General features: G+C 42.5%; 1 protein-coding gene across 1 annotated transcript in view; it reads right to left on the bottom strand.

Annotated features, from left to right (window-relative positions):
- Nucleotides 1-27166, bottom strand: part of LOC136849552 (general transcription factor 3C polypeptide 1) — a 1135756-nt gene that overhangs the window by 968473 nt on the left and 140117 nt on the right. The window contains 1 exon segment of the mRNA XM_067122889.1: nt 10523-10671. Coding sequence (XP_066978990.1) covers nt 10523-10671 — 149 coding nt within the window.

The following is a 27166-nucleotide window of genomic DNA, read 5'->3' as shown; positions in this document are numbered from 1 at the left end:
GACCAGACATACAACTGCGACACCTAAACCTAAATAAACCAAAAACCCTTCCACCTATATACAATAAACGATTGGAGAGCACCTCAGGGTGGCACTACCCCCCAGCTTCCCATAACCGACAACCAATATACAAGATAAAAAGAAAAAATATGAAAAGAAGGAATAAAATAGGCCAATTCCTACAATGTTTCGCCTATTACCATGCCAGCCACGGACAATGGTCCGAGGGAGAAGGAATCACCAAAGACCGTCTCCAAATCCTTCAAGTAATGTACCGCAAATACTGATCTGGATCTCCAGGAGGTATTTTGAATAATAGCATTAAGTGACAGATTGTGTTTAAATGCTGTGGAAGTTACCACTGCCATGACTTCGTGAGCTTTAACTTTGAGCAGACAGATGTCCTCTTCTTGTATTTGCTCGTGTGCTTCAATAATGAGGTCCCTGAGGAAGAATGAAATTGCATTCTTTGAGAGAGGTTTAAGAGGGTTCCGAACGGAGCACCAAAGTCTGGGAGAAGGACCCCTAATTTTCTCCGTCCTATGCAAGTAGTAACTAAGAGCTCTGACGGGACACAGTTCTCTCTTGTCTTCTTCTGGTCCTACTAAGGCGGAGAGGCTCTTGAGCTTGAAGAATTTAGGCCAGGGGACTGAAGGGTTTTCATTCTTAGCCAAAAACTCCGGAATGAGGGAGTAAAGGGCATCATCTTGAGCAAAGCCTACCTTCTTCTCTACTGCGTGTAGCTCGCTGACTCTCTTTGCAGATGCTAAGGCGAACAGGAAGAGAGTCTTCTTCATAAGGTTCTTCAGAGAAGCAGAACGGAGAGGTTTGAACAAGGGAGATGAGAGCCATTTTAGGACGTCCAGATTCCAAGTGAGAGGAGGAGAGGAAGTCTTGGAGGTTTTGAATGACCTAACCAGATCGGTCAAATCCTCGTTATTAGTGAGATCAAGACCACGATGTTTAAAGACAGGATAGCATGGCTCTGTATCCTCTAACAGTGGAGACGGCTAGCTGACGTTCGTCCCTGAGGAACAGAAGGAAGTCCGCTATTTGTGCAATAGAGGTTGAAGAAGAAGAGATCTTATTCTTCTTACACCATCTTCTGAAGACTGTCCACTTGGACTGGTACAGCCTGTTAGAAGATTTCCTTCTGCACTTTGCAATTGCTTCCGCAGCTCATCTTGAAAAGCCCTTCTTCCTAGCGAGTTTCCTGACAGTCTGAAGCCTGTCAGGTCCAGCGTAGACAACCCCTGATGAAACTTGCGAAAGTGGGGCTGTCTGAGAAGATGCTTCTTTAATGGAAGAGACCTCGGGTAGTCCTGAAGGGGGCTGACTAGGTCCGGAAACCACTCCTTGGCCAGAACGGGGCAATCAGAGTCATGGAGATGTTCTGGTGGTTCATCACCTTGTTGATGAATTGCCTTTTCATCCCGAAAGGGGGAAAGGCGTAAAGGTCTAGGTCCGACCAATCGAGCAGCATTGCATCCACTGACCAAGCCTGTGGATCCGGAACCAGCGAACAAAACGGGAAGACGATGGTGCCTTGAGGTGGCGAAAAGATCGACCATCGGAGTTCCCCATAACTTCCACAGAGCGTTGCATACTAGCTGGTCCAGGGTCCATTCTGAAGGAAGGACCTGATTTCTCTTGCTGAGCTCGTCCGCTAAGACATTGCATTTCCCTTGGACAAATCTTGGAACAATGCAAACTGGTAGCGAGTTCGCCCAAATGAGGAGTTCCCTCGTAAGTTGGTACAGGGAGAATGAATGGGTGCCGCCTTGCTTGCAGATGTAAGCTAGTGCCGTGGTGTTGTCTGCATGAATGGCCACAGTCTGGCCCTTGATTCTGTCCGAAAAAGCCAGGAGACCCAGGTGAATAGCCAGAAGCTCTTTGTGATTGATGTGGAGAGCCTTCTGGGATTCCGACCAAAATCCCGATGCCCTGGAACCTTCCAGCAGGGCTCCCCAACCGACGTCTGACGCGTCGGAGAATTGTAGAGTGATGATAAAAGTCTGGGAAAGAGGAGAGCTCCTGGACCAAACCTGTTCCAGGAAGAACTGAAAAGGTCTCAGGTGGAGGCGACCCAGTCTCACGAACTTCTCCACCGACAACAAGGTCCCTAGTAGACTCATCCACTCCTGGGCCGAGCATTCCCTTCGGCTCTTGAAGTGTCGGACGGTTTGGAGACAACTCTGTACTCTTTTTGGGGAGAGAAAAGCCTGAAAAACTAGAGAGTTCAGGGTCATCCCCAAATAAAGAATACTCTGACTGGGAATTAGTTGCGACTTTGGCAGGTTGATGACGAGTCCCAGATTGCTTGTCAAAGTGAGTGTCCTCCTTAGGTCCTCTAAGCACTGACTTTCCGAGGAGGAACGAAGCCAGTAGTCCAGATAAAGGGACACATTTACACCCAACAGATGCAGCCATTTGCCCAGTGGGGCGAGGACTTGTGTGAAGACTTGAGGGGCTGTTGAGAGTCCGAAGCACATCGCTCTGAATTGGAAGACTCTTCCTTGGAACATGAAGCAAAGGAACTTCCTCGAATCCTGATGGACGGGGGTGTGTAAGTATGCGTCCTCCATGTCTAGAGAGACCATCCAGTCCCCCTTCCGAAGAGACGATAGAACGGACTGAGGGGTCTCCATAGCGAACTTCGTCTTGGACACGAACTGGTTGAGGGTGCTGACATCTAAAACCGGTCTCCAACCGCCTGAGGTCTTGGTAACTACGAAGAGGCGATTGTAGAACCCTGGCGATGACGGATCTTGAACTTCCTCGATCGCTGATTTGAGGAGAAGAGCTTCTACTTCCAGACTCAGGGCAAGAAATTTGTCTGATCCTGGAGAGCAAGCGGACAATGGAAGAGGCTTGCAAGTCAAAGGTGGAGGTTCTCTGAAGGGAATTGCATAGCCAAAGTGAAGAACTTGGACAACCCAAGCTTCCACATTGCGATGAGCCCATTCCCTCCAAAAAAGCTGCAGCCTGGATCCTACTGTTGGGCAAAGGAAAGAGGACTCACTTGGTGTTGGGTTTGGAAGAAGATTTGGACTTGGACTTGTATGGAGGGCGCAGGTTGGTCCTGGGTCTGAGGTAAGGACGAGACTTGCCCCCTCGAAAGGTTTGAAGAGGAGATGCCAACTTGGTCGGGGCTGTCGTTGTCGTCTGTGGCTTCTTGAAAGACTGGGCGAGTAGGTCATTGGTCGACTTCTTCTCAAGGGAAGTAGCAATATCCCTGATCAATTCTTCTGGAAAGAGATGTTCTTTGACCAAGGGAGCGAAGAGCAAGGCAGATTTCTGAGTGGTGGTGACCCCTCTGGTAACGAGCGAGCACCAGAGTTCCCTCTTCTTGAGGACTCCTAAGGTGTAAAGGGAGACTAACTCGTCCGCTGCGTCCCTCACAGACTTGTCTCCACAAGACAAGAAACACAAGTTCCGACGTTACGTCCTCTGGGATGTCAGGGCAGTTCTCAATCTTGGATGCTAAGACACCCACAGTCCAGTCTAAAAGACTGAGGATCTCTAGCACCTTGAAGAGGTTCTTGACGAGATGGTCCATTTCCGAAGAGGAGAAGAAAACTTTAGCCGATGGGAAAGCCGATCTTCTATTGGCGTCCACTAAACTAGAGAAGTCCCCCCTGGGGGGAGGCAGAAACTCCCAGGGACGGAGCTTCCCCCAGTAATGTAGAATTGGTATCTCTTACTCTGCAACTTGGAAGGAGGAAATGCTTAATTTGCTTTTCCCAAATCTCTCTTGGCAGCCAGCCAACCACACATCGAGGCTTATGAAGGGAGCCGTGATCGCCTTCGATAAGGACAGTTTGGGAACGATCGGATCAGGCCTCGGCCTTCCCATACGAAAAATGGACTGCGGAGGCTTAGGTGAAGGAGCGACGAAGCAGTCGGGATAAGTGGTCCACAGACACCTAAGCAGTTTAGTATATGCCGAATAAGAAGTAGATTCCTCTTCTGGGACTTCCTCTTCCGACGAAACTGGGGACAAACCAGGTACAGCAGGCACAGAAGTGGCAGGCGATGGGGATGCTGGTTGAACAGGCGTGGTAGGCGCTGGGGTCGCTGGTTGCACTCCCTTAAATAAGGAAACAATATTATCTAATTGCCTCCTAAGAGTACCCAAGACGCCGTCCGAGGACACAGCGGAATTCCTGAAGGAGGAACGACTGGCGCCCTGGGAGCAAGCGGTGCTTGTGGCGCGAGAGGCGACACTCGGAGATCCGCTGGAGGGGAGGCAGCAGCACCCTCCCACTGAGCAGAAGGTGCCCGCGAAGCCGGAGGGGCACAGGGCGCAGTCGACGTCTTGAGAGCTGGGGGAGGCAGAAGAGACGAAAGCGTGGAAGCCCGTTTCTTAACTGGTGGTCGATGTAAGGTTGAATCGTCCGACGAACTGGAAGAAATGTCATGCGCACCTGGCGCCAGAGGCACACACACTACACCCCTCGACCTTTTCAATGGAGGAGGGGACAAATAGTCCGACTTCCACGACCTTTTCAATGGTCTGGAAGCTGACGAGCGCCATTTGTGCCTTCGATAGAGAGGAGAATCTCCCCACTCGGAAGATTCCAGTACATGGTACGACACACCTTTTCCGTAGCGGTCCGTCAGGCTCTGCTGAGGCACTGTAGACTCGACAGAGGGAACGACAGCTTGTGGGTAATCAGCGATTTTCGTTTATTGCTACGCTGTCGGAATGGAACCCGCCGCCGATAACCGTGGACTGCCTGTATTAGGCTTCGATGCAAACATACCTGTTATTGTTCTCTCTCTCTCTCTACCATATCTCATTACTGTACATATCCTTTAATGAAATGTGCATTGCTATATCATAAACAAAAAAACATGAAACCAAACAAGATCTATCAAGTCAGGTCTACCTAATCCTCTTCACCCATCCAACACTGCATCCCCACCAGCCTGAGAAACTGCTCCCCAGCTCCACCCATCATCCAAAACCCCTTCTCAGGTTCCTCTACACAGCCTTACTGCTCCTACTTTCCCATGGCAGCCAGCCATCCCACCCACCCCCTCACCTTGGAAGCTTCTCCAGGACTCCCCAACCCCCCAAAAACCCTTACTAAGCCTATTTATGAGTTCAAGCAATATTGCCAATATTTTCCTGAGGGCACGCAGCATTGCCAACCATTGGAGAGCGGTTTTTTCACGTTTTTAAAAATTTATAGATATATATCTTTGGGCCTTGGTCCCTGGGGTCTGGTTGTGTCTGCATAATGACAAATTCCTGATAATGACAAATCAAGATAATTGACGAATTACTATAGTTGTCCGGAACTCAGAAAAGAAGGCATTCAGCAGGTTGCTTACCTGCTACATGATTGAAGCAAGGGAGCTACCAAAGGAGAGTGACTACAAAACCTGGGAGTGGCAGTCAACAGACTCCAGTCAAAAGGTTTCCCAACAAACTAGACAAGTCCTACCTCACATTCATTAGACATTGTGTGGCTGGGAATTTGCTTGGGTATCCTTCATGGTCAGCTGTCTTCCTAGCAAGACTCAGACCAGAATAAGGAAGGACATGCAAAGGTTCCTTACCCAATCCAGGAGTTACCCATGATGTTAGGTAGCTGGGAAGACATTCCGTTCATGAACTTTGCAAAACAAGTCAAATTGACTCCGCCATCTGCGTGGGTAATAATAACACAGATACCTCCTTGACAGGTTTGGGAGGCCATTAGGAGGATAGCCAGGTAGCAGAAAGATGGTCACCTGTTTTATGGAGATAGTCTCAGCAATCTTCCTGATGGCTGCCTACCTTCTCTCAGAAAATTTAAGCCTCCAAAGAGGACCCATACTTTGTTTGTCCTAGACAATATGACAGCATTGACATGTATCATGAGGTTTGAGCTCCCTTGCAGTCCTTCTCAACACAGTCATGCTGTTTCTCCTACAGATGGCTCAGGCAAGGATTTGGCACTCGTCAGCAATCCACCTGATGGAGTCACTCAATGTAATGACTCCCTGTCATGATGGATAGCAGCCTCGACCAAGTGGATCTTAGGCAAACCCTCCTTTAAAATAAATGTAACGTGCTTCTGCATCTGGAAGTGGACCTGTCTGCCACATGAAAACTATCAGATTCTAGTGTAAGTGGCTTCAAACCTGGATAGTCAGGCAACAGCAAGAGATGCATTTATATAAGACTGGAACAAATGGCAGACATTCTACCTCTTTCCTCCACTGTTCCAAATTTGGAGGTTTAGAACACTCTGCTAACATTCAACAGAACTGATTATCTAGTAGCCTCAAATTGGCCAGAGTCATCAGTTACCACTGCTTCAACACTACTGTCTGCCATTCAATCCCACAATGACCTTAGCATGGGAATTTTAAAATCTAGTCTACTGTGGACATTATTCACCTAACATGGCTAGGTAACTGGTACAAAACTAACGGCCTTTATCTATCTAGCAATACCAGTCCACATAGAAAGTGTGTTGGATTACCTCCACTGAGAGCTAGTTGAGCCTTGCTTGAAACAGTTTTTTGCATTTTCTGAAGTATCTGTTTGAGCACAAGCAACTCGTTCCTATACTACAATTAGATCATACAAGGTTGCATTATAGAAGCCTTTGCTGTGTACGTATGGCACTGATTAAAATAAGGTTTTCAATTCCCTTCTCTGGTCCTTTGCATTGTAAAGACTAGCTCCTACAGGGCTTCCCATTACTGGGTCCCTGAATAAGGTTCTCTGACCCCTGTCGGTCCTTTGCATTGTAAAGACTAGCTCCTACAGGGCTTCCCATTACTGGGTCCCTGAATAAGGTTCTCTGACCCCTGTCGGTCCTTTGCATTGTAAAGACTAGCTCCTACAGGGCTTCCCATTACTGGGTCCCTGAATAAGGTTCTCTGACCCCTGTCATCTTAATTTCATACTCCTAATGCAACTATAACTCAACACTCAAAAAGGTGGTGGTCTTGACCATCTTGGCATCCTGGCTCTTTAAGATGGGGACAACCTTTCATCATGCACACCTTCCATCACTGTTGTCACTTGGTTTGTCATTTCTGGCCAAGAATAATGACCCTTTGAAGAGGAAATCCCCTATTCCTCTATGGGAACAGATAAGACATTACACCTGGCCCAAACCCTCCAAGTTTACCTAGATGGTAAAGCAAATGTCACAGATGGTCCTTTTTTTTTTCTTAGAACCTATCACAAACAAGCTGCTTTCTCTGCAGGGGCTGAGAATTGTCTTAGTGACCCTAATTAGAAAGCAGAATCCCACTCCCTTACTGAGGGGGGTTACATCCCTGGCCTGTGTGGGAAGCATTTCTTTTGAAAATGTCTCCCAAGGTTACAAGGTGGTCATCAGAGGTGGTGCTCCTTGAAAACTGCTGCCATTACATCAAATGAGTTTGACTACACCATGCTGGTAGGTGCTAGGTAAGTCCTGCTCCATAGGGTTCTTAGCAGAAAGCAAAGGACCTTCTTGATGCCTTGGTAATTCTGAGATATGGGTCTTCTTGATGCCTTGGTAATTCTTATATAATGCCAGGGAGGGGGATGGAATAATCCTATACCTAAATCTGGCATAATTAGGGAAGTCACTTTAGAACCACATAGAATAACACAGGTTTTTTCTTATCCTTCATTGTTAAACCCTAATGGGTATCCTGAATAAAAGAAGTTAGGTAATAACCCTTAAACGCCGAGCCTCTATTTACGAAAGTGTCTGCCATATGCCGGCGGCGTTTGGGAGTTAGCGCCGAAGCAGAAAAAAAGTTTTTTTCAAAAAATCACAGCACGCTTAGTTTTTAAGATTAAGAGTTCATTTTTGGCTCCTTTTTTTGACATTGCCTGAAGTTTAGTATGCAACCATCAGAAATGAAAAAATATCATTATCATATATAAATATTGAAATATATGACAGCGCAAAAAAAAAATGTCATATATAATTGTATACAAATCGCGCTGTGAGCAAAACGGTTAAAGCTAATGAGTTATTTTTTTCTTTGCATTGTACACTAAATTGCGATGATTTTGGTATATAACAAATTGTAAAACGATCAAAGTAACACAGAGAAAATATCACAAAATGATGCATGAATTCGTAACGCGCGGACGTAAAATTTTTTCAAAAATTCACCATAAATCGAAATACTGTGCTAGAGACTTCCCGTTTGTTGCAAAATGAAGGTAATTGATTGAATATTACTAGACTGTAAGTGTTTTAGCTTGCAATTGCAGTTTTCGACAACTTCGGACGAGTTAAAGTTGACCGAAGGTCTATTTTTTTCTATTTATCGAGATGTTCGGCTGAGTTACCGCACGGACATAAGGAAAAAGTTTTTTTTTAAAAATTCACCATAAATTGAAATATTGTGCTAGAGACTTCCAATATGTTGCAAAATGAAGGTAAATGATTGAATATTACTAGAATGTAAGACTTTTAGCTTACAATTCCGTTTTTGACCATTTCGGTCGAGTCAAATTTGACCGAAGGTTGAAATTTTGGCACTTATCGTGATTTATATGAAAATATTTCAAAACTGATAGAAGCTACAACCATGAGTTATTTTTTGTTGTATTCTACATGAAATTGCACACATTTTCATATATAAAACTTTATGTAACGACTAATATAAAACGGTGCAAACATTACGACAGTGACGAAATAATTTCTGAGATGTTCGGCAGAGTTACAGCGCGGACGTAAGGAAAAAGTTTTTTTAAAAATTCATATATAAAAATTTATGTAATGACTAATATAAAACGGTGCAAACATTACAACAAAGTGACAAAAGAATTTCTGACATGTTCGGCCGAGTTACCGCGCGCAGACGTAAGGAAAAAGTTTTTTTTTAAATTTCACCATAAATTGAAATAGTGTGCTAGAGACTTCCAATTTGTTGCAAAATGAAGGTAAATGATTGAATATTACTAGAATGTAAGAGTTTTAGCTTACAATTGCGTTTTTCGACCATTTCGGTCGAGTCAAAGTTGACCGAAGGTTGAAATTTTGGCACTTTTCGTGATTTATATGAAAATATTTCAAAACTGATAAAAGCTACAACCATGAGTTATTTTTTGTTGTATTCTACATGAAATTGCACACATTTTCATATATAAAACTTTATGTAACGACTAATATAAAACGGTGCAAACATTACGACAGTGACGAAATAATTTCTGAGATGTTCGGCAGAGTTACAGCGAGGACGTAAGGAAAAGTTTTTTAAAAATTCACCATAAATCGAAATATTGTGCTAAAGACTTCCAATTTGTTGCATAATGAAGGTAAATGATTGAATATTACTAGAATGTAAGAGTTTTAGCTTAGAATTGCATTTTTCGACCATTTCAGTCGAGTCAAAGTTGACCGAAGGTTGAAATTTTGGCACTTATGTGATTTATATGAAAATATTTCCAAACTGATAAAAGCTACAACCATGGGTTGTTTTTTGTTGTATTTTACATGAAATTGCGCACATTTTCATATATAAAACTTTATGTAACGGCTAATATAAAACGGTGCAAAATTACGACAAAATGACGAAAGAATTTCTGAAATTTTCGGCCGAGTTACCGCACGGACGTAAGGAAAAAGTTTTTTCAAAAATTCACCATAAATCGAAATATTGTGCTAGAGACTTCCAATTTGTTGCAAAATGAAGGTAAATGATTGAATATTACTAGAATGTATGAGTTTTAGCTTACAATTGCATTTTTCGACCATTTCGGTCGAGTCAAAGTTGACCGACGGTTGAAATTTTTGTAGTCGACGTATGGTACGTCCGCTTGTCACCCGACAGACAATTTTAGTCGACTTACGATGCGTCCAGTCGGCGTTTAAGGGATAACTTATGTGACTTTACTATGGATCATTTTTACATCTGGGTCTTTGGGATCATTTAATCAGGAGCTAGGTCATTTTGTCATTTGTCAATTTCTTTTGTATGCTCCTTTGAGGATGAACAATGGCTGCACCATCAAAAACCATGTATTGAAGGAAAATCCTATTTTTGGTAGCTGCTGTGAGTCCTCGAACCCACCCCTTTTCCCAGACAAAAAGGCATGGGATTTTGTGGTTAGTTTTTTCTTTCACAGACCTGGCAAGTAATGGTTATTTGGCCAACTCATGCACTGTCACATCTGGATAGGAACAATGAAGGGAAAACTGGGTAATCACTGTAGGCACAGACAAGAACCAACTTACCTCATATCCTTTCATACTTGATAACTGTGTCAAACCCACAGACCAACTATGAGAGACTTCTTTGATATTGGTTGGTCTGTACTATGGAGACCTAGTGGGACCATAAGAGTAATTCCTTTGAGGACTCACAGCGGTCACCAAAAATGGGTTTTTCCTTAGTCGAAACCTTTTATTTAAGCCCCCTTTGGAAGTAACATCACCTTGGTATATTCTTAGCCAATCATACTTTTGAACTAAAATGACAGGCTGTAATAAAGCAATGTTTTGAATCTGTAACTCATACAATTATAAAATAAAAAATGTTCATGCCTTAATGATAATATTATTACCTTGTTAAGTGTAAGAGGGAGCCATTCTGTGTCTGTCCTCTACATCCTTTTTGCTGATGAGGTTGTTTTGTTATCAGATTTAATTTTAGAAGACGTTTTCTATGGTAAAACATTGATTTTGGGTTATCTCCCATAGCTGCAAGGCTAACCTGCAATTTTGAAGAGACTGAAATTACTGTGAAAATTGCTATATTTAATATACTGTACACAACTGGGATAAATGATCAACTCACAAATGCCTATATCATGATCTTGGCAGGTACAGAAATTAAAGTATGTGACTGCCTTGTGATTCAAAACAAGTGACCAAGTTCAAAATAAAGATGGATTTTCTTCGGTCACCTACTAGAATACACCTATTGGTTATTAAAATCATGGCTATAAAAGTGTACATAAAGTATGCAGAAATACACCCATTACTACTTCTGTGTATCAGGCAGTCCAAAAGAGATAGGCAAACAATCTTATATTTCTGTAGTGAATTTTTATGATGGGTCCAATTCATTTAATCTACTAAGGAATGTATTTATATTTTCATTACCTGGCCAAATGCATATTTTGTCATCAACATACCTGGGCCATATTCTTTTAGTATTCTTTCAAAAAATTTCATATACTAATTGCAAAACACTGGAAACAAAGGGTTACCCATAAGCACACTAAAATTCTCAAAATAAAATTCTCCACTGAATACAAATTTACATTCTTAACTATTTCTATTAAATTGTTCTTGGAAAAAAAGTATCAAATAAAAAATTCTAACAGATCATCAACAAGTACTTTTGTGAAAATGATAACACATCAAAACTCACATGCCTGGACTTGCAAATAATTTGTACATTATTCAATTTATTCATTAAGTCTACAGATTTCGTTACTTAACAGACTTGCCCGAGTCCAACAAAAATATTTTTTATTTATCAGAGAGATCTCATAAGTACAACAGGGTTACCAGACTGTCAATCAAGGAATTGAACAGTGAACAAATGAATACATGCATGCGACAGAGGCTTTCCTGTTTGTGCCTGTGAGGGTGGATGGTAACAAACACAAACACACACACACACATGCGCGACCAACGCTTTCCTATTTGTACATCATTGTAGGAAATATCATGTACTTACTGTGGGGCCCAGCCCTTTTCTCTCTCTCTTGTACATTATTCTTATTGACATTATTTAAGGCAGCACAATACTGTACTGCACTTAATACAATATGTTACAAATTTTTCAGTATGCATGTGTGTGTGAGAACATATACATGTGTATGTTATGATGAACTACCCAATTACTGTAAGTTTTTGTGCCTTTCATGCACTGTCTCACACTTAATTCCTTCAAAAAAGAATTTGGGGTCACTTACTCAAAGAAAAATTACATTTTTGTAATAAAATGGTTTTATATACACTTACCCAGTAATTACATAGCTATTAGTTTCTACTATTGGCAGCTTAAAATTTTGAAATTTGCAGGTTACGCTAGTTTGTTTTGGGTTTTGGTGACGTGCCCCGCCCATTTTCAGGGGAAGAGGAACAACTTACCAGAGCTTCAATTTGTTTATGCCCTATGTCCAAGTGAGGGGAGGCAGGTGGGATTCAATCACGTAATTACTGGGTAAGTGTATATTATAAAAATGTCATTTTTATATAAGTAACTTACTCAGTAATTACATATCTGATTCCCACATTGAAAGGAAGTGGGAAGGCTTGGACATATCTACCCAAAAACATTATTAATGGTAATGAATTCAAGAATAGAGACTGATAACATTGAATCAATGTTTGTTGATCCTTACTTGATAAGAGAACTGCTGCAGGTAGATACTGCCTCTGGTTGGCACTCATCTTATCTTGTAGAGGCAAGGTGACATAGCCTGGAGGGCCTACTTCTACAGCGGGTGCTTTGCAGCGATGGACCTTTCTGATGGCTCGCAAAGAATACAAGATGCACCTGCCCAGGGTGCAGTACCATACAAAATAACCAGAGCAAAAAATAGTAAAATAACCACAGCAAAAAATAAGTCACCACAAACCTCTAATTAAATATTAAAAACACCAATACCCAACCATTAAAAATAAAGGACTGGGTGTGCTCCAAGTACACAGTACTCCCAGGCTCCCCTATGACTCAACACTCCATGCAAGGCGAAGAGATAAAAGAAAGGACATTGCTTTCTACGTTTCCTCCCCCAACACCACGCCAGCAGCGTAAAACGGACCCAAGGTAATGCACTGATCATATTCTGTTTCAATATCCCTTAAATAATGAGAAACAAAACCTGACTTGCATTTCCAAAATGTCGATTGCACAATAAAAGCGAGAGATAAATTATGCTCAAATGCTAAAGACGTAGCGACAACTCTTATCTCAAGGGCTTTTACCCGCATGAAGAAAAAGTGTCTTCACTAACCATGAAATGTGCTTAAGATATGAGGTCTCTGAGAAAGAATGCTAGGGCATTCTTAGACAGAGGCTATGAAGGAATTTTCATAGAACACCAAAGACTTTTTGAAGTACCACGAATAGCCTTCGTTCTGTGGAGGTAATATTTAAGAGCCCTCACCGGACATAGGGTCCTCTCCTCTTCTGATGGACCTACTACTTCAGTCAAGCTTTTAATACTAAAAGAACAAGGCCATGGATTCGATGGTGATTCCTTCTTAGCCAGGAATCCCAAGGAAAAGGAACAAACTGCATTTCCCTAAGAAAAGCACTCTTTTGTCCAAGGCAAGGACCTCACTGGACCTTTTGGCAGTTGCTGAAGCGAATAGAAAATGTGTCTTTCTGGTAAGGTCTCTTGGGGATATGGACTGCATGGGTTAAAATCGTGAACTGGCAAGCCATCAAAGTACTATGTCTAGATTCCAGGACACTAAAGGCTTTTTCTTTTGCTTAATTGAATCGAAGGATTTTATAAGATCCGACAAATCCGGGTTGGATGATAAATCTGTACCTCTGTGACAGAAAACAGAGATAAGCATGGCTCTGTAGCCTTTAATGGTGGAAGTGGTGAGGTCTTTAGAAGAGTGTAAAAATAGCAGAAAATCTGCTATTTCTGTTATAGTGGTACTAGTAGAGGAAACACTGTGTCATTTATACCATCACCCGAAGATAGACCACTTTAGCTTGGTAGACCTTATCTGAAGATTGCCTTCTGCATTTGGCACTTGCATTTGCAGCTGCTCTTGAAAAGCCTTTCTTTCAGAGCAGCCTCTTAACAGTTTGTATCCTGTTAGGGCCAGAGTAGACAGGTTTTGTTGAAACTGTCGGAAGTGTGGTTGCCTATGTAGTTGCTGCTTTTGCAGTAGCAGCCTCGGGATATCTGCAAGAATTTCTAGCCGGTCTGGAAAGCACTCTTTCGCTGGCCAAAAGGGGGCTATCAGCAGAATGGATAAGTTTTGGTGAGACCTGAATTTGTTCAATACTTGCCTCACCATACTGAATGGGGGAGAGGAATACAGTTCTTTGTCCGATCAGTCCTGCAACATTGCATCGGTTGCCCAGGCTAAAGGATCTGGGACTGGTGAGCAGAAGAGAGGAAGCTGATGGTTCCTGGAGGATGCAAAAAGGTCTATCACTGGTTTCCCCCAAAGCTTCCACAGGTCCAGGCAAACCAACGGGTCAAACGTCCACTCTTTGGGAAGGACCTGTTTCTGACGGCTCAATTCGTCCGCCAGAACACTGAGTTTCCCCTGGATGAAAAGAGTGACAACTCAAGTGTTGTTTTGATTCAACCAGAGAAGGCGATCTTTTGCTGCTTTGTGTAGAGTCTACCCTAACTCGTGTAGGCTGGGACATCCCACCCAGAAATGAATGTTAATAAGAAAAGTCACATTAGCCCACTACTAAGAAAGTATTTTGCTGAATTGCACGAAACAGAACCAACAAAGCTAATAACTAGCTTAGTAGGAAAATTTGCTTTATGCATTTTTATTACTACTGTGCTTTTATGATATGTGTGATAATCATACTCAGAATCAACTAAACTTGTACAGTCACCACCCTACTTAAGAACATTCATGTTATGAACATTCTGAGACAAGTACAGACAGGGTCAGAAGTTAAAATAATGATTTTCATAAAATAAATTTTCTAGGTACTTACCCTCTATTATTTAGCTTTGTCTGTGGCTACTTAGTACAGGTTCGAAAAGTGTTAAAATTGAAACAATCATTAACGAATGCTCCCAGTAGTTATCCCACTATTTGGAGGGTAGTAGTAAGACAGTGAATCTTTTGGTTGTCATTCTTCTCTTAATCTCTCAACTGGGGAAGATGGAGGGATCTCAATGATAAAGGGTAAGTACCTAAAATATTTATTTTATCATAAAAATAATTGTTTTTGAGGTGAAACTTACCCTCTATCATCGGCTGACTCCAACACTGGGTGCTGGGGGAGGTTTGAACGTAAGTGATAGCTCAGTTGATGTTCTCTCTGTCTCTCTATTGTCTTTAAGCTTAATGTAACAATCCCTTCTCTAAGCTAGCTCCTCTACAGAGCCCTCCTACTCCTCCTCTACCATGCTACCCAGCCATCCAACTCACCCTGCCATCTTGGAAACTTCTCGAAACCTCCCCAACCTCCCAGAACCCTTTCTCAGTCTGTTTATGAGTGTAAGCAGTGTTACTAGCATTTTCCTGAGGCAGTACAGCGTTGCCAACCATCAGAGGGTAGTTTATTCAAATTTTTTGAAATTTATGCATGCATATATAAATATATATAGTGTATATATATATATATATATTATATATATTATATATATATATTATATATATACAAAAATTATATATACAGTACTGTACAAACACAGGCAGTCCCTGCTTATTGGCGGCATTAGTTAATGGCGTTTTGGATTGGTTAATGGCATTTCAGATTTACAAAGCTTGGCTAACGATGCTGTTAACCATATTTTCGGTGCAGGTAAGTGATTCTCGTGCCAGTAAGCAGTTTACTGGTGTCAGTAGGCAGTTTAAAGACGTCAGTGGGCGGTTTTATTGGCGTTGTAGGCATTTTATTGGTGTTGGTAAGTGATTTTCAGCATCGGTTACCTCATCGTAAATGCCATTTATTACCATAATTACTGTGATGTTCCAGTTATTGGCAATTTTTGGTTAGCTGAGCTCGGCCGGGAACGGAACCACTGCCGTTAGCCAGGGACTGCCTGTATGTATGAATGTATGTACAGTAAACAGGGGATGCATACCACAACCCTCCACAAATAGTTAATATCCCTCTCTAAAAATTATTATAACTGCCTATCTTGAAAGTTCAAATACCAATACCAAATTTATACCTTAAACTAGCATACATCAAATATACCTTAAACTATTATCCTGTTACTGTATTAATCTTTGAAATGATACCAATATATTTCAAAGTCATCTTAAACATTTTTCCCTTAAAAATATATATGTACTACTTTTAACCCTTGCAGCCAATTACAGAGAAAGAGAGAGAGTATATCTTTCAATCAACCACTCTCTCTTTCTATCTATCTATCCATCTCACTTTCTGAGTATAAGAAAGAAAATGAAAATGAATGGAGAGGACCTGCTCAGGTAGTGGGAGTATCAGGTAAAACAGTAGTGGTTAAACATGGGGATTCTCTAAGAGAAGTAGCAAGAATACATGTTACTAGGATTCAAAGTCTATCACCAGAAAAAGAAAAGATACTTAAAGCAGACAAAACACACACTGTGAAGGATGAATCCCTTGCATCAAAGGAAGGGAATATACATGGGCAGGAAGGAGACATGATAATTGGCTGGAGAAGGAATGCAGATATAGAAGAGACTATAGAAAGAGATTTAGCAGAAAAAACACTGGAAGATGAAGGGGAAAGTGAGGTAACAGAAGAAAGTGAGGTAATAGAAGATGAGTTAATAGAAGAGATACCAAAATTCAGAAAGGGAAATAGAGTTAGAGCTATAAACAAAAATATAGGACAAGTAGAAGAGTGGACTATAGTGAGTCTTGCAGAGAAAAGATCAAGCAAATCTTGGGTTGATTTGTACAATGTAGAAGACTCACAGTCAGGTGACAAGGGATGGGTCAACATAAAGAGATTATAGTCATGTAAAAAAATTGAAGATGAAGAAGAGGTTTTGCTAGGATTCAAAAATAGAAGTGTAATTGAAGCTAGAGAAAAAGAACTACAAAGTTGGAGAGAAAACAAGGTATATGAGGAGGTAAATGACATTGGACAAAAAGCTATATCTACAAGATGGATAGTAACTGAAAAGGTAAAAGGGGGGGAAAGGATATGTAAAACAAGATTGGTAGCTAGAGGTTTTGAAGAAGAAATGGCTGAATGGGAAAAAGATGCTCCTACATGCAATGCCAAAATTTTTAAAATTTGTTTGACAGTAATAAAACTGAAAGATTGGAATTGTTATATGTTAGATGTAAAAACTGCATACCTACAAGGTGATGAAATAAAAAGAGAGGTATATTTAAAACCACCTAGTAAAGATGGTTGGAGTGGATTACAGAAATTGAAGAAAACTGTTTATGGGCTCAAGGATACAGCAAAGGCATGGTATTGTAAGGTGGTAAAAGTGGTGGAGGAGCTTAAAGGTGAGAGGAGTAGATTAGAACCTAATATATTCTTTTGGAAGAAAGACAATAAATTGAACGGTATTTTATGTACACATGTAGATGATTTTTGCTATGGAGGAACTGAAGGATTTTTAAAGGAAACAATTGGGAAATTGAAAGGGAAATTACAAGTAGGAGAACAAGAAAGTAAAAGTTTTAAGTATATAGGAGTAATAGTAGAGCGTAAGGAAAATGGAATCTGTCTTAATCAGTGGCAGTATATAAATTCTATAAGATAACCAGAAGCTGAAGATTTACAGGTAATAGAGTATTAGGACAAAAGGAGTTAACAGAATATAGATCAGTGGTAGGACAGTTGCATTGGGTATCGCTACATACCATGCCAGAAATATCATATGATGTTAGTGAATTAAGTAAAGCTTTTAAAGAAGGAACGACTCAAGATATGAGGAAGCTGATTAAAATAGTGAGAAAAACTAAGAGCATAATGGGAGAAGTGATAATAAGTGAGTTAGAAGAAGAAAAGATTTATTGGGAAGCCTATGCAGATGCTTCATTCGGGAATATTGAAGATGGTCATACTCAATTAGGTTATGTGATATCACTGACAGATGGTAAGAGAAGTCCCATATGGTGGAAATCCAGAAAATCCAAAAGAGTAGCAAAGTCCACCATTGACGCAGAAGCTCTGAGTGTGGGGGAGGCCACATAAGGATTGATATATTTCAAACATTTATGGGAAGAGATAGTAGGATGGTGAAAATTAGAAGCACTGGTGAAAACTGACAGTAAAACCCTAATGACTGCAATAAAATCAAGTACTGGAGTAAGTAGTAAGAGATTAAAAATTGATATTGCAGCAATAAGAGAAACAATAGAATCTGGAGAAATAAGTGAGGTGAGATGGATAGAAGGAAAGCATCAAATAGCTGATGTATTGACCAAAGCTGAAGTTTCTGGGGAAAGCATTAGGAACTATGTAGAGGGTAAAGAATTGGAAAATAATGGAGATTAGAGGGGATTAGGATAAGAAAAGGCTGGAGGGGAGGGAGAAGGAGATGAGTGTGATTATATGTTAGTTTTATAAGTCAGTCATTATTTTATTTTTATTTTCTACATTGGTGAAGTGGTATGGGCATTACAAAATGTATAAAAAGAAAGCTGTTTAATTTTATTATAAGATGTTTTTATAGCAAAGCATTCCTTATGTTTAAAAAGTATGTTCTTGTTGTGACGTCATAAGAAGTGACATTAGGACGAAAATGGCGGAGGGAGAAAAATGTAAACAAACACAGGCGGGAGTGTTGAACAAATGGTGGCAGGGTAGAGAGAGCTCTCTGAAGGTTAGGTCGATAATAGTGGGTTGTAAGTCTGTTTGTGGCTTTTGTTATCATAACCTGGATTGCATAGTGAAAAAAGAACAACGTGAACAGGTGGGTGGATCACATAATTGAATCATTTAAGGACAGGTTAGGCTAGCAAAATTTTCAGTGGGCACTCCAGATACATCATACCCTCCTAGGCTCCCCAAGAACTCAACACTATTTTCAAGGCAAAGAGGAAAGGAAAGGGAGGGAGACTTCCTACACTTCCTCACCCATCACTAAGCCAGCTATGGACACAGGTCCTAGGGTACTGCAGTTATCATAAATTGTCTCATCGTCCCGCAAATAGTGCATTGTGAACACAGACTTGCACTTCCAATGTGTTGCCTCCAGGATGGCTGAGAGCGAAAGATTGTGTTTGAACGCTACCGAAGTAGCAACTGCTCTAACCTTGTGCACTTTAACTTTCAAAAGTGTTAAGTCCGTTTCCGCTAATTGACAGTGTGCCTCAACTATTAGATCCCTCAAGAAAAATGAAATGGCAGTCTTCGAAAGGGGTCTAGAAGGGTTTTTAACCGAACAACAGAGATTACTAAACTGGCCTCTAATCTTCTCCGTTTGATGTAAATAATAACAGAGGGCACGAAGGGTTCTCATTTTTAGCAAAAAAACCAAGCAAAAGGGAGCAGACTGCATTACCTGGCAAAAAACCAATCCTTTTGCTTATAGCTCGCAGTTCACTTACTCTCTTAGCCGTTGCTAAGGCCACCAGAAAGAGAATTTTCCATGTCAAATCCCTTAGAGAAGAAGAGCGCACTGGTTCAAATCGAGGATCGGAAAGCCACTTAAGGACCACATCAAGATCCCAAGAGAAGGAAGCCTCTTTCTTGGACTTGGAGATATTAAAAGACTTAATCAGATCAGACAAGTCTTGGTTGTTCGAGATGTCTATGCCTTTATGATGAAAAACGGAGCTTAGCGTAGCTCTGTAACCCTTTATAGTAGCGACCGACAGCCCTTTTGAGGATTTCAAACAGAAAAGGAAGTCTGCTACAGGCAGTCCCCGGTTATTGGCGGGGTTCCGTTTCAGAGGGTGTAATGATAACCGAAAATTGCCGCTAACCAAAAATCGGCGATTTTCGGGGTTTATTGGCGCCTCTGTTAAGCTTTTCATCGCTGGACAAGCCCCATAAAACCGGATCGCTGTTAACTGAGCCCCGCTGTTAACCGGGGACTGCAGGTATTTGAGTGATAGAAGTTTTTGAGGAAGAGACTTTATTTCTCCTGCACCAACTCCTAAAACAGCACTTAGCTTGTTAGACGTTATTGGAGAAATGCATCTACATTTGGCGATAGCCTCTGCTGCTGCTCTAGAAAAGCCTTTCGCTCTAATGAGTCTGTAGACAGTCGAAATCCTGTTAGGGCCAGAGAGGATAGTCCTTGATGAAACCTCCTGACATGGGACTGTCTGAGCAGACTTGGAATTTCGGGAAGGAGCCTCGGAAAATCTACGAGTAGATTGATCAGGTCTGGGAACAACTCCTTCTGCGGCCAGAAGGGCGCCACGAGAGTCATCTTTACACTTTGGTGAGAGCAAACCTTCCTTAATACTTCCCGTATCATTCTGAACAGGGGAAAAGTGTAAAGGTCTAGGTTGGACCGGTCCAGGATCATTGCATCTGTCGCCCAAGCTAGAGGATCTGGGAACGGGGAACAAGACAGAGGAAGACAGTAATTCCTGGAAGTTGCAAGTAGGTCTATGCTCAGTTGACCCCAAGGTTTCCAAAGGCTGGCGCAGACTTGAAGATCTAACGTCCACTCCGTGGGTAGAATTTGCTTGTGACGGCTCAGCTCGTCCGCCAGGACATTGCACTTGCCCTGTATGAACCGGGTGACTAATCGTGTCTGGTTCCGATCCGCCCAACATAGCAGATTTCTCGCTACTTTACAGAGAGAAAAGGAGTGTGTCCCTCCCTGATGTTTGACGTATGCCAGGGCCGTGGTATTGTCCGCATGTACTGCTACAATCTTGCTGTGTACCTGCGTTGCAAAGTGTTGCAGACTAGATGTTTAGCCTTCAACTCTCTCACGTTGATATGCAGCCCTTTTTCTTCTGACGACCACTTCCCCAAGACTTCTAGGTTCCCCAGGAGCGCTCCCCAACCTACATCCGACGCGTCGCAAAAGAAGTCTAGGTCGGGGCTCATCGGAGCAAGTGACTTCCCTTCTGAAAGTCTGTCTGAGGCCCTCCACCACCACAGATCCTCCTTTGTCTTTGGGGTTATTGGAAAGATGTGGTGGTCCTGACAAACTTTTTGATCCCAGCACGCCCTTAAATAGAACTGGAGAGGTCTCATGTGAAGTTTTCCAAGTCTCATGAACTGTGCTAGAGAAGCCAACGTCCTGGGTGACGGAACAGCCAGAAAACTCGGAGAGTCTATCTGAACTCCTAAATATTTAAAGAGTCTTCTGAGTGGGAGTCATTTGTGACTTCTCGAAGCTGATTGTTAGTCCTAAATCCTGCGACAAGAGAAGAGTTTTCTTCAAGTCCTTCATGCATTGTATCTTCGTGGGCAAACGAATTAGTCAATCGTCTGGGTACAACGAGATGCTCACTCCCGCTAAACATAGCTAACCCGCCAAAGGAGCCAACACTCAAGTGAAAACTTGTGGGGCTGTAGAGAGACCGAAAACAAAGTGCTCGAAATTGAAAAATCTGCTAAAAATGAAATGTAGGTATTTCCTCGAATCCGGATGAATTGGAATGTGGAAATAAGCATCCTGCATGTCCAGCAAAACCATCCAATCCCCCTGATGGATGGAAGCCAGAACTGAGTGGATGGTTTCCATGTTGAATTTCGTTTTCTCTACGAAGACGTTCAAGGCACTTAAGTTGAGCACCGGTCTCCAACCTCCTGAAGCTTTGGGAACTACAAAAAGGTGATTGTAAAATCCTTTCATGTTTGCCTTTCTCACTGTTTCTATAGCCTTTTTGTTCAGAAGAGAGGACACTTCCTTCGACAAGGCCGAATACTTCTCTGAGCCGATGGAGTAAGCTGTCAATATGACAGGAGTCTCAGTCAATGGCGGATTCTCCTTGAAGGGGATAGAGTATCCCTCCTTTAAAACTTTTACTACCCACTGATCCACTCCTCTTCTGCTCCATCTCTCCCAAAAGAGACAAAGCTTGGCCCCTAATGGAGCATGAAGGACTAAATCCTCACTTGCGAGAAGATGATCTTGCTGAAAATTTCTTGATCACTCAGGGAGCAAATCTAACCAAACCTCGGGACCTGGGGCGCACTTTCTGAATCCCTCCATGAAATGGCTTAGGATGTTCGAGCAGAGATGATGGTTTAGCAGAGAATGCAGGTCGGTCCTTCTGGTGCTTCATCGACTGAGTCAACAAAGCCTGTGTTGACTTTTGGTGCAGGCTCGCTGCCATCTCATTTATGGTGGACTGAGGAAACAAATGCTGTTTATCCAGAGGAGAAAACAGTAAGAGCTGATTTCTGTGAGGCTGTCACACCCTTCATTGTGAATGAGACCCAGAGTTCATGCTACTTTAAGACGGCCATGGCATACAGTGCAGCTAATTCATGTGAGCGATCTCTAACGGCTTTATCTGCGCAAGACAGAAATTATCTAGGTCTGCAAGTTCATTGCACAAAAGAGCTGGGTCTAGAAGTTTCTTGGCAAGCACTCCTAAACACCAGTCGAGAAAACTCAACACTTCAAAGGCGTTAAAAATACTCTTCAAAAGATGATCCATCTCCTGTGCCGAGAAGAGGGTTTTTGCTGACGCGAGAGCCAATCTCCATGCCGAGTCAGTGAGCGCAGAGAAGTCCCCCTGGGAGGAGGCAGCCACTCCCAGGGAAGGAGCTTCTCCCGTTGCGTACAACATATACCTCATACCTGAGAGGCGAGGAGGAGGAACGCTAAAACAAGCTCTCCCTTGAACCCTTTTCTTGGAGAGCCAGTCCTCCACTAGTTGAAGAGCTTTCTTTGAAGATTTGGAGAGAACCATCTTCGGTAGTTGAGACGAATCCACAGACTGAGAGCTCATCAAATAAGATGAACCTGGAGAGGACGGAGAGCTTGGAGAGAAAAATTCCGGGAAATGCTGAAGAAGGCGCTTGAGGAGAGACGCATACAGCGTCGAAGATGTATCCTGCTCCTCATCTTCATCCGCCGAAGAGATTGGAGAAGTCATTGCAACAAAATCAGGGGCAGCCTGAGCTGTAGGCTTCTGCAAAAGGTTAAAGATGTTATCCAACTTGCGTTGCAATGGTTCAAGAGAGGGGTCCAACGCAGGAGAAGGCTGATCGGAAGCTGCAGGGCGCTTGGAGACTTGAGGGGTTTCGAGCGCTATGGAAAGATCGGCAGCTTGCGCTCCGAGAAAGAGAATGTCCGACCACCTCAGGGTGCCTGAAAGCGTCAGGGCGCTGAGCCGCGTTGGGGTGATTGGCCGCATCAGGGTGCCTGGCTGCAACGGGGCGCTTGTCTGCTTCCTGGCGCTCAACAGGACGTTCCATCGATACTAAACAAGCCGAGGGAACAGGGTGCTTACTAGAAGACTGACGCTGCTTGCCCGAGAGGAGAATCAGGCTAGAACCTCGTTCCTGGCGCAGAGGAGAGGAGAAACGTTCTGGAGTGTCCCACTTGCTGCTCGACAGCTGAGGACTAAAGGAGGGCTCCCTCAATCTCTTGCAAGGGAGATGCGGGGACTGATCCTTACCTGAGAATCGTCTCTTCAGCAGGCAAGATTCGTCAGGAAAACTACAAAGATGGCTCTTGCGAGGCAACAACCCCTCAGAACCAGAAGAAAGCCGATGAACTTCCGAGACATCTTTCCAGCGGCTGTCTCTAGTCGCAACCTGGAATGCAACAGGTTGGACTGAGGGGACGACTGCCCGTGGGCAGACCCCACTGACCTCCCTTGGGCTACTGGTATACCTCCTCCCAGGTAACGGGGAGTATGGCAGGGACCTACGCTTAGGAGAATCAACGGGACGAACAGCCGCCTCCTCCACTGACACTTCACCTTTTGCACTATTTTCAAATTTGTCCATCAGGACATGCAGTGATGCCCCTAACTGGGCCACTGTACTCACAACAAGGTTTAAGCATTGCTCAAATTTATTTTCAAGGCTGGAAAAGCGATCGGGTTCGGAAGTGATGGAGCCAGGAAAAGGAGTAGGTGGTTTAGGATAATTAATTGATGCAGGTGGGGAAGGGTTTACAGTTGGAGAACTAATAGATATGTCAGCCTTATTTGATCTGGGAGTTAAAGCCTGACTAGCTACTTTTCTGCTAGCTTTAGCAGCTGCTTTCCTCTTCCCATCTCTTTCTAGTTTCGCTAAATGAGAATTTAAGGTCTTCCATTTCTGTTCCCCCCAATCTCTGCATTCGTCACAAGTCAAATCTATTTAACAAACCTGACCTCTGCAACCGAAACACAGGGTGTGAGAGTCGTAGGTCGCTTTTGTCATCTGCAATACCAGAAACTAGAACTCTTAGTGTCGGACATTTCCTAACTAGTCAAAAAAGTTAAATCCGTGAAAAGTCAAACAAAAAATGCTGAAACGGCTACAAAAACTTCACCAAAGAAGAAAATACAAAGCCAATACGAATTCCAAAACTCTGAACTGCTGTAACAACACCAGGTTTTGACACTACAAGCGGCAGAAACAAATTGCCGTGTTGGCGGTGTTGTTCCTCTTTCGTACCCTGAAAGTGTGCGGGGCATAGTCACCTAAACAAACAAAAGAATCGCTACTGTGAATTCAGGATTCTAACTGCCGTTCGAGTAGAAACTCTTAGCTAAGTAATTACTGGTCAAGTTACATATATAAAATTTAATTTTACAAAATAAAATAAAATAAATTATTAAAAAAAAGTGTATAACTTGGTAAAATTTCTGATTGTTTTGTAAAAGAGGTCCCACACAGGGCTGTAAACACTGTAGTCACTTTCAACTTCCAGTGAAAGATAGGGAAAATTTTTTAGAAATTTTTTTCTTACACCATGTGTATTTGCATATCTTCTGCTTTCTATTGACGTGTTTTTTCTTAAATTAGCCAACCTTAAAGTTTGCCTGGTCTGGAAGGTTGCATGATATATAATTTGCCCATCTTTTAACAGTTAAAAGATCCATGGAAAAGATACATATCTGTTATGTTTGTATTTTATGAGGGTCTCACAGTGCTTAAGCCGCTGATAACCAGACAACGGTGCTGTAAGCCCCAGTTATGGATATGTTTGACAAGTGCCATAAAACCGAAACGCCGATAACTGATCCTGCCATTAACTGGGGGCTGTATTTTGTAATTACTGTATAATTCAATTTAAAATGATATTTTCATAATAAAATAAATTTTTGAACATACTTACCTGGTAGTTATATATATAGCTTAAGTCCCTGACGTCACGGCAGAATTTCAAAAACTCGCGGCAATCGCCGATCGGTAGTCAGGTGAACCACCTGTGCGCCCTCTACCCAGGTACCTGGAACCATTCCAACTATTCCTCAGATCTTCCATGACCCTAGTCTCTAGAGGGGAGGAGGGTGGGAATTTAATTATATATAACTACCAGGTAAGTATGTTCAAAAATTTATTTTATTATGAAAATATCATTTTAAACATCTAACTTACCTGGTAGTTATATATATAGCTGATTGACACCTTTGGTGGAGGGTCAGAGACAGCCAACATCGTTGGAATTTGCTTAAGGGTTAATAAACCAACTTAAGGTCCTTACCTGGATTAAGGAAGCTGACTTCAATGAACTCCCTCATTTTGTCTGCTTTCCTTAAGAGGTCCAGCGATCCACTCAGGGGGCTGAAGACCTCTAGGAGCTGGCAACCGGTGTACCAACCTCTATGTGACAGAAAACCTATAATACCCTTGTTCCGGGCGCCACCAAGGAACAAAAATGGTCATTTGACTAAAATTGATAATTGTGGAAGACTGCGTTCAATCTTCACAAACAACCATAAAATTTCAACCATTCCAAGGTAAGAACAAAGGGTATTGTTTTATGGAATTGGATTAAGGAAGCTGAGTTCAATGAACTCCCCCTCATTATGTCTGCATTCCTTAAGAGGTCCAGCGATCCACTCAGGGGCTGAAGACCTCTAGGAGCTGCCAACCGTGTACCAACCTCTATGTGACAGACAACCTATAATACCCTTGTTCCGGGCACCACCAAGGAACAAAATGATCATCTAACTAAAATCAATGATTGTGGAAGACTGCGTTCAATCTTCACAAACAACCATCAAATTTCAACCATTCCAAGGCAAGAACAAAGGGTATTGTTTTATGGGATTGGATTAAGGAAGCTGACTTCAATGAACTCCCTCTCATTATGTCTGCATTCCTTAAGAGATCTAGCAATCCACCCAGGGGGCTGAAAATCTCTAGGGCCTGTCAACCGGTGTATAACCTCTATGTGACTAGACCTCCTCTCAATACCCTTGTTCCGGGCTCTACCAAGGAACTTTCATCCCAATGATTGCGGAAGACTGCGTCCAGTCTTCACAAACAACCATAAAAAATTCTCAATTCCAAGGAAAGAAAAAGGGTATTGGTTTATGGGATTGTAGGGGTATTCCCTCCCATTACTGAATTAGATGCTATAAACGGGCACAGCGTATAGCAATCTTCGCATAATGTCTGGACTTGCTTTAGATAGTGAGAGGCAAATACTAACTTGCTTCTCCAGAAGGTCGTGTCCAAAGATACTCTGCAGGGACCTGTTCTGTTTAAGAGCTACAGAGGTTGCTACTGCCCTGACCTCGTGCGTCTTTACTTTCAGAATCTTGTAGTCTATCTCTCTACATTCCATATGTGCTTCTTTTATCAACTGTCTGATAAAATAAAACAGAGCATTCTTCGACATCTATACAGAGAGCTTTTGACTGAGCACCAAAGCCCTTCTGAATTCCTTCTTAAGTCCTTTGTCCTATCCAGGTAGAGCCTTAGAGCCCTTACCAGGAATAGGACTCTCTCTCTCTCCCCCTGTTATGTCCGTTAGGTTCGAATCTCGAACGTTCTGGGCCAGGGTTGTGATGAGTATTCATTTTTTGCAAGGAAGCCTAGTTGCAGTGAGCAGATTGCCTTGCCTTGCATAAAATCTATATTCTTGCTGAGAGCATGTATCTCACTAACTCTTTTCGCTCTGTGGCCAAACTGACCAAGAAAAGAGTTTTCATGGTGAGGTCCTTTAAAGATGTCCTCTGCAAGGGATCGAACCTATTCCCCATGAGGAACCTCAGGACCACGTCTAGGTTCCATGCTGGTGAGTTCTCTATATACAAATTTGGGTTACAGAAATATTGGAAGAGGACACATGGTTGTCCTTGCACCATCCTCTAAATACCTCCCACTTGGATTGGTATACCTTAATGGTGGATAACCTCCTTGATTTGCGATAGAGCCAGCTGCCTCCTTCGAAAAAACTTCTGGCTCTTGTGAGTTTTCCGATAGTCCAAAGCAGTTACTAGTAGCGCTTGTAGGTTTTGGTAATATCTTTCCAAGTGGGGTTGTTTGAGTAGATCTACTCTCTGAGGTAGGCTACTCGGGATGTCCACCATCCATTCCAGTACCTCTGTGAACCAATCTCTTGTCGTTTAGTAAGGGGCCACAAGGGTCATTCCAGTCCTCTCATGTGACACAAATTTTTTCAGTACCCTGTGTATTATCTTGAAATAGGGAAATGCATACACGTCCAAGTTGGACCAGTCCACCAGGAACGCG

Source organism: Macrobrachium rosenbergii, chromosome 21, assembly GCF_040412425.1.
Source record: "Macrobrachium rosenbergii isolate ZJJX-2024 chromosome 21, ASM4041242v1, whole genome shotgun sequence".
Classification (NCBI taxonomy): Eukaryota; Metazoa; Arthropoda; class Malacostraca; order Decapoda; family Palaemonidae; genus Macrobrachium; species Macrobrachium rosenbergii.
This window is presented reverse-complemented; position numbering and strand designations above follow the sequence as displayed.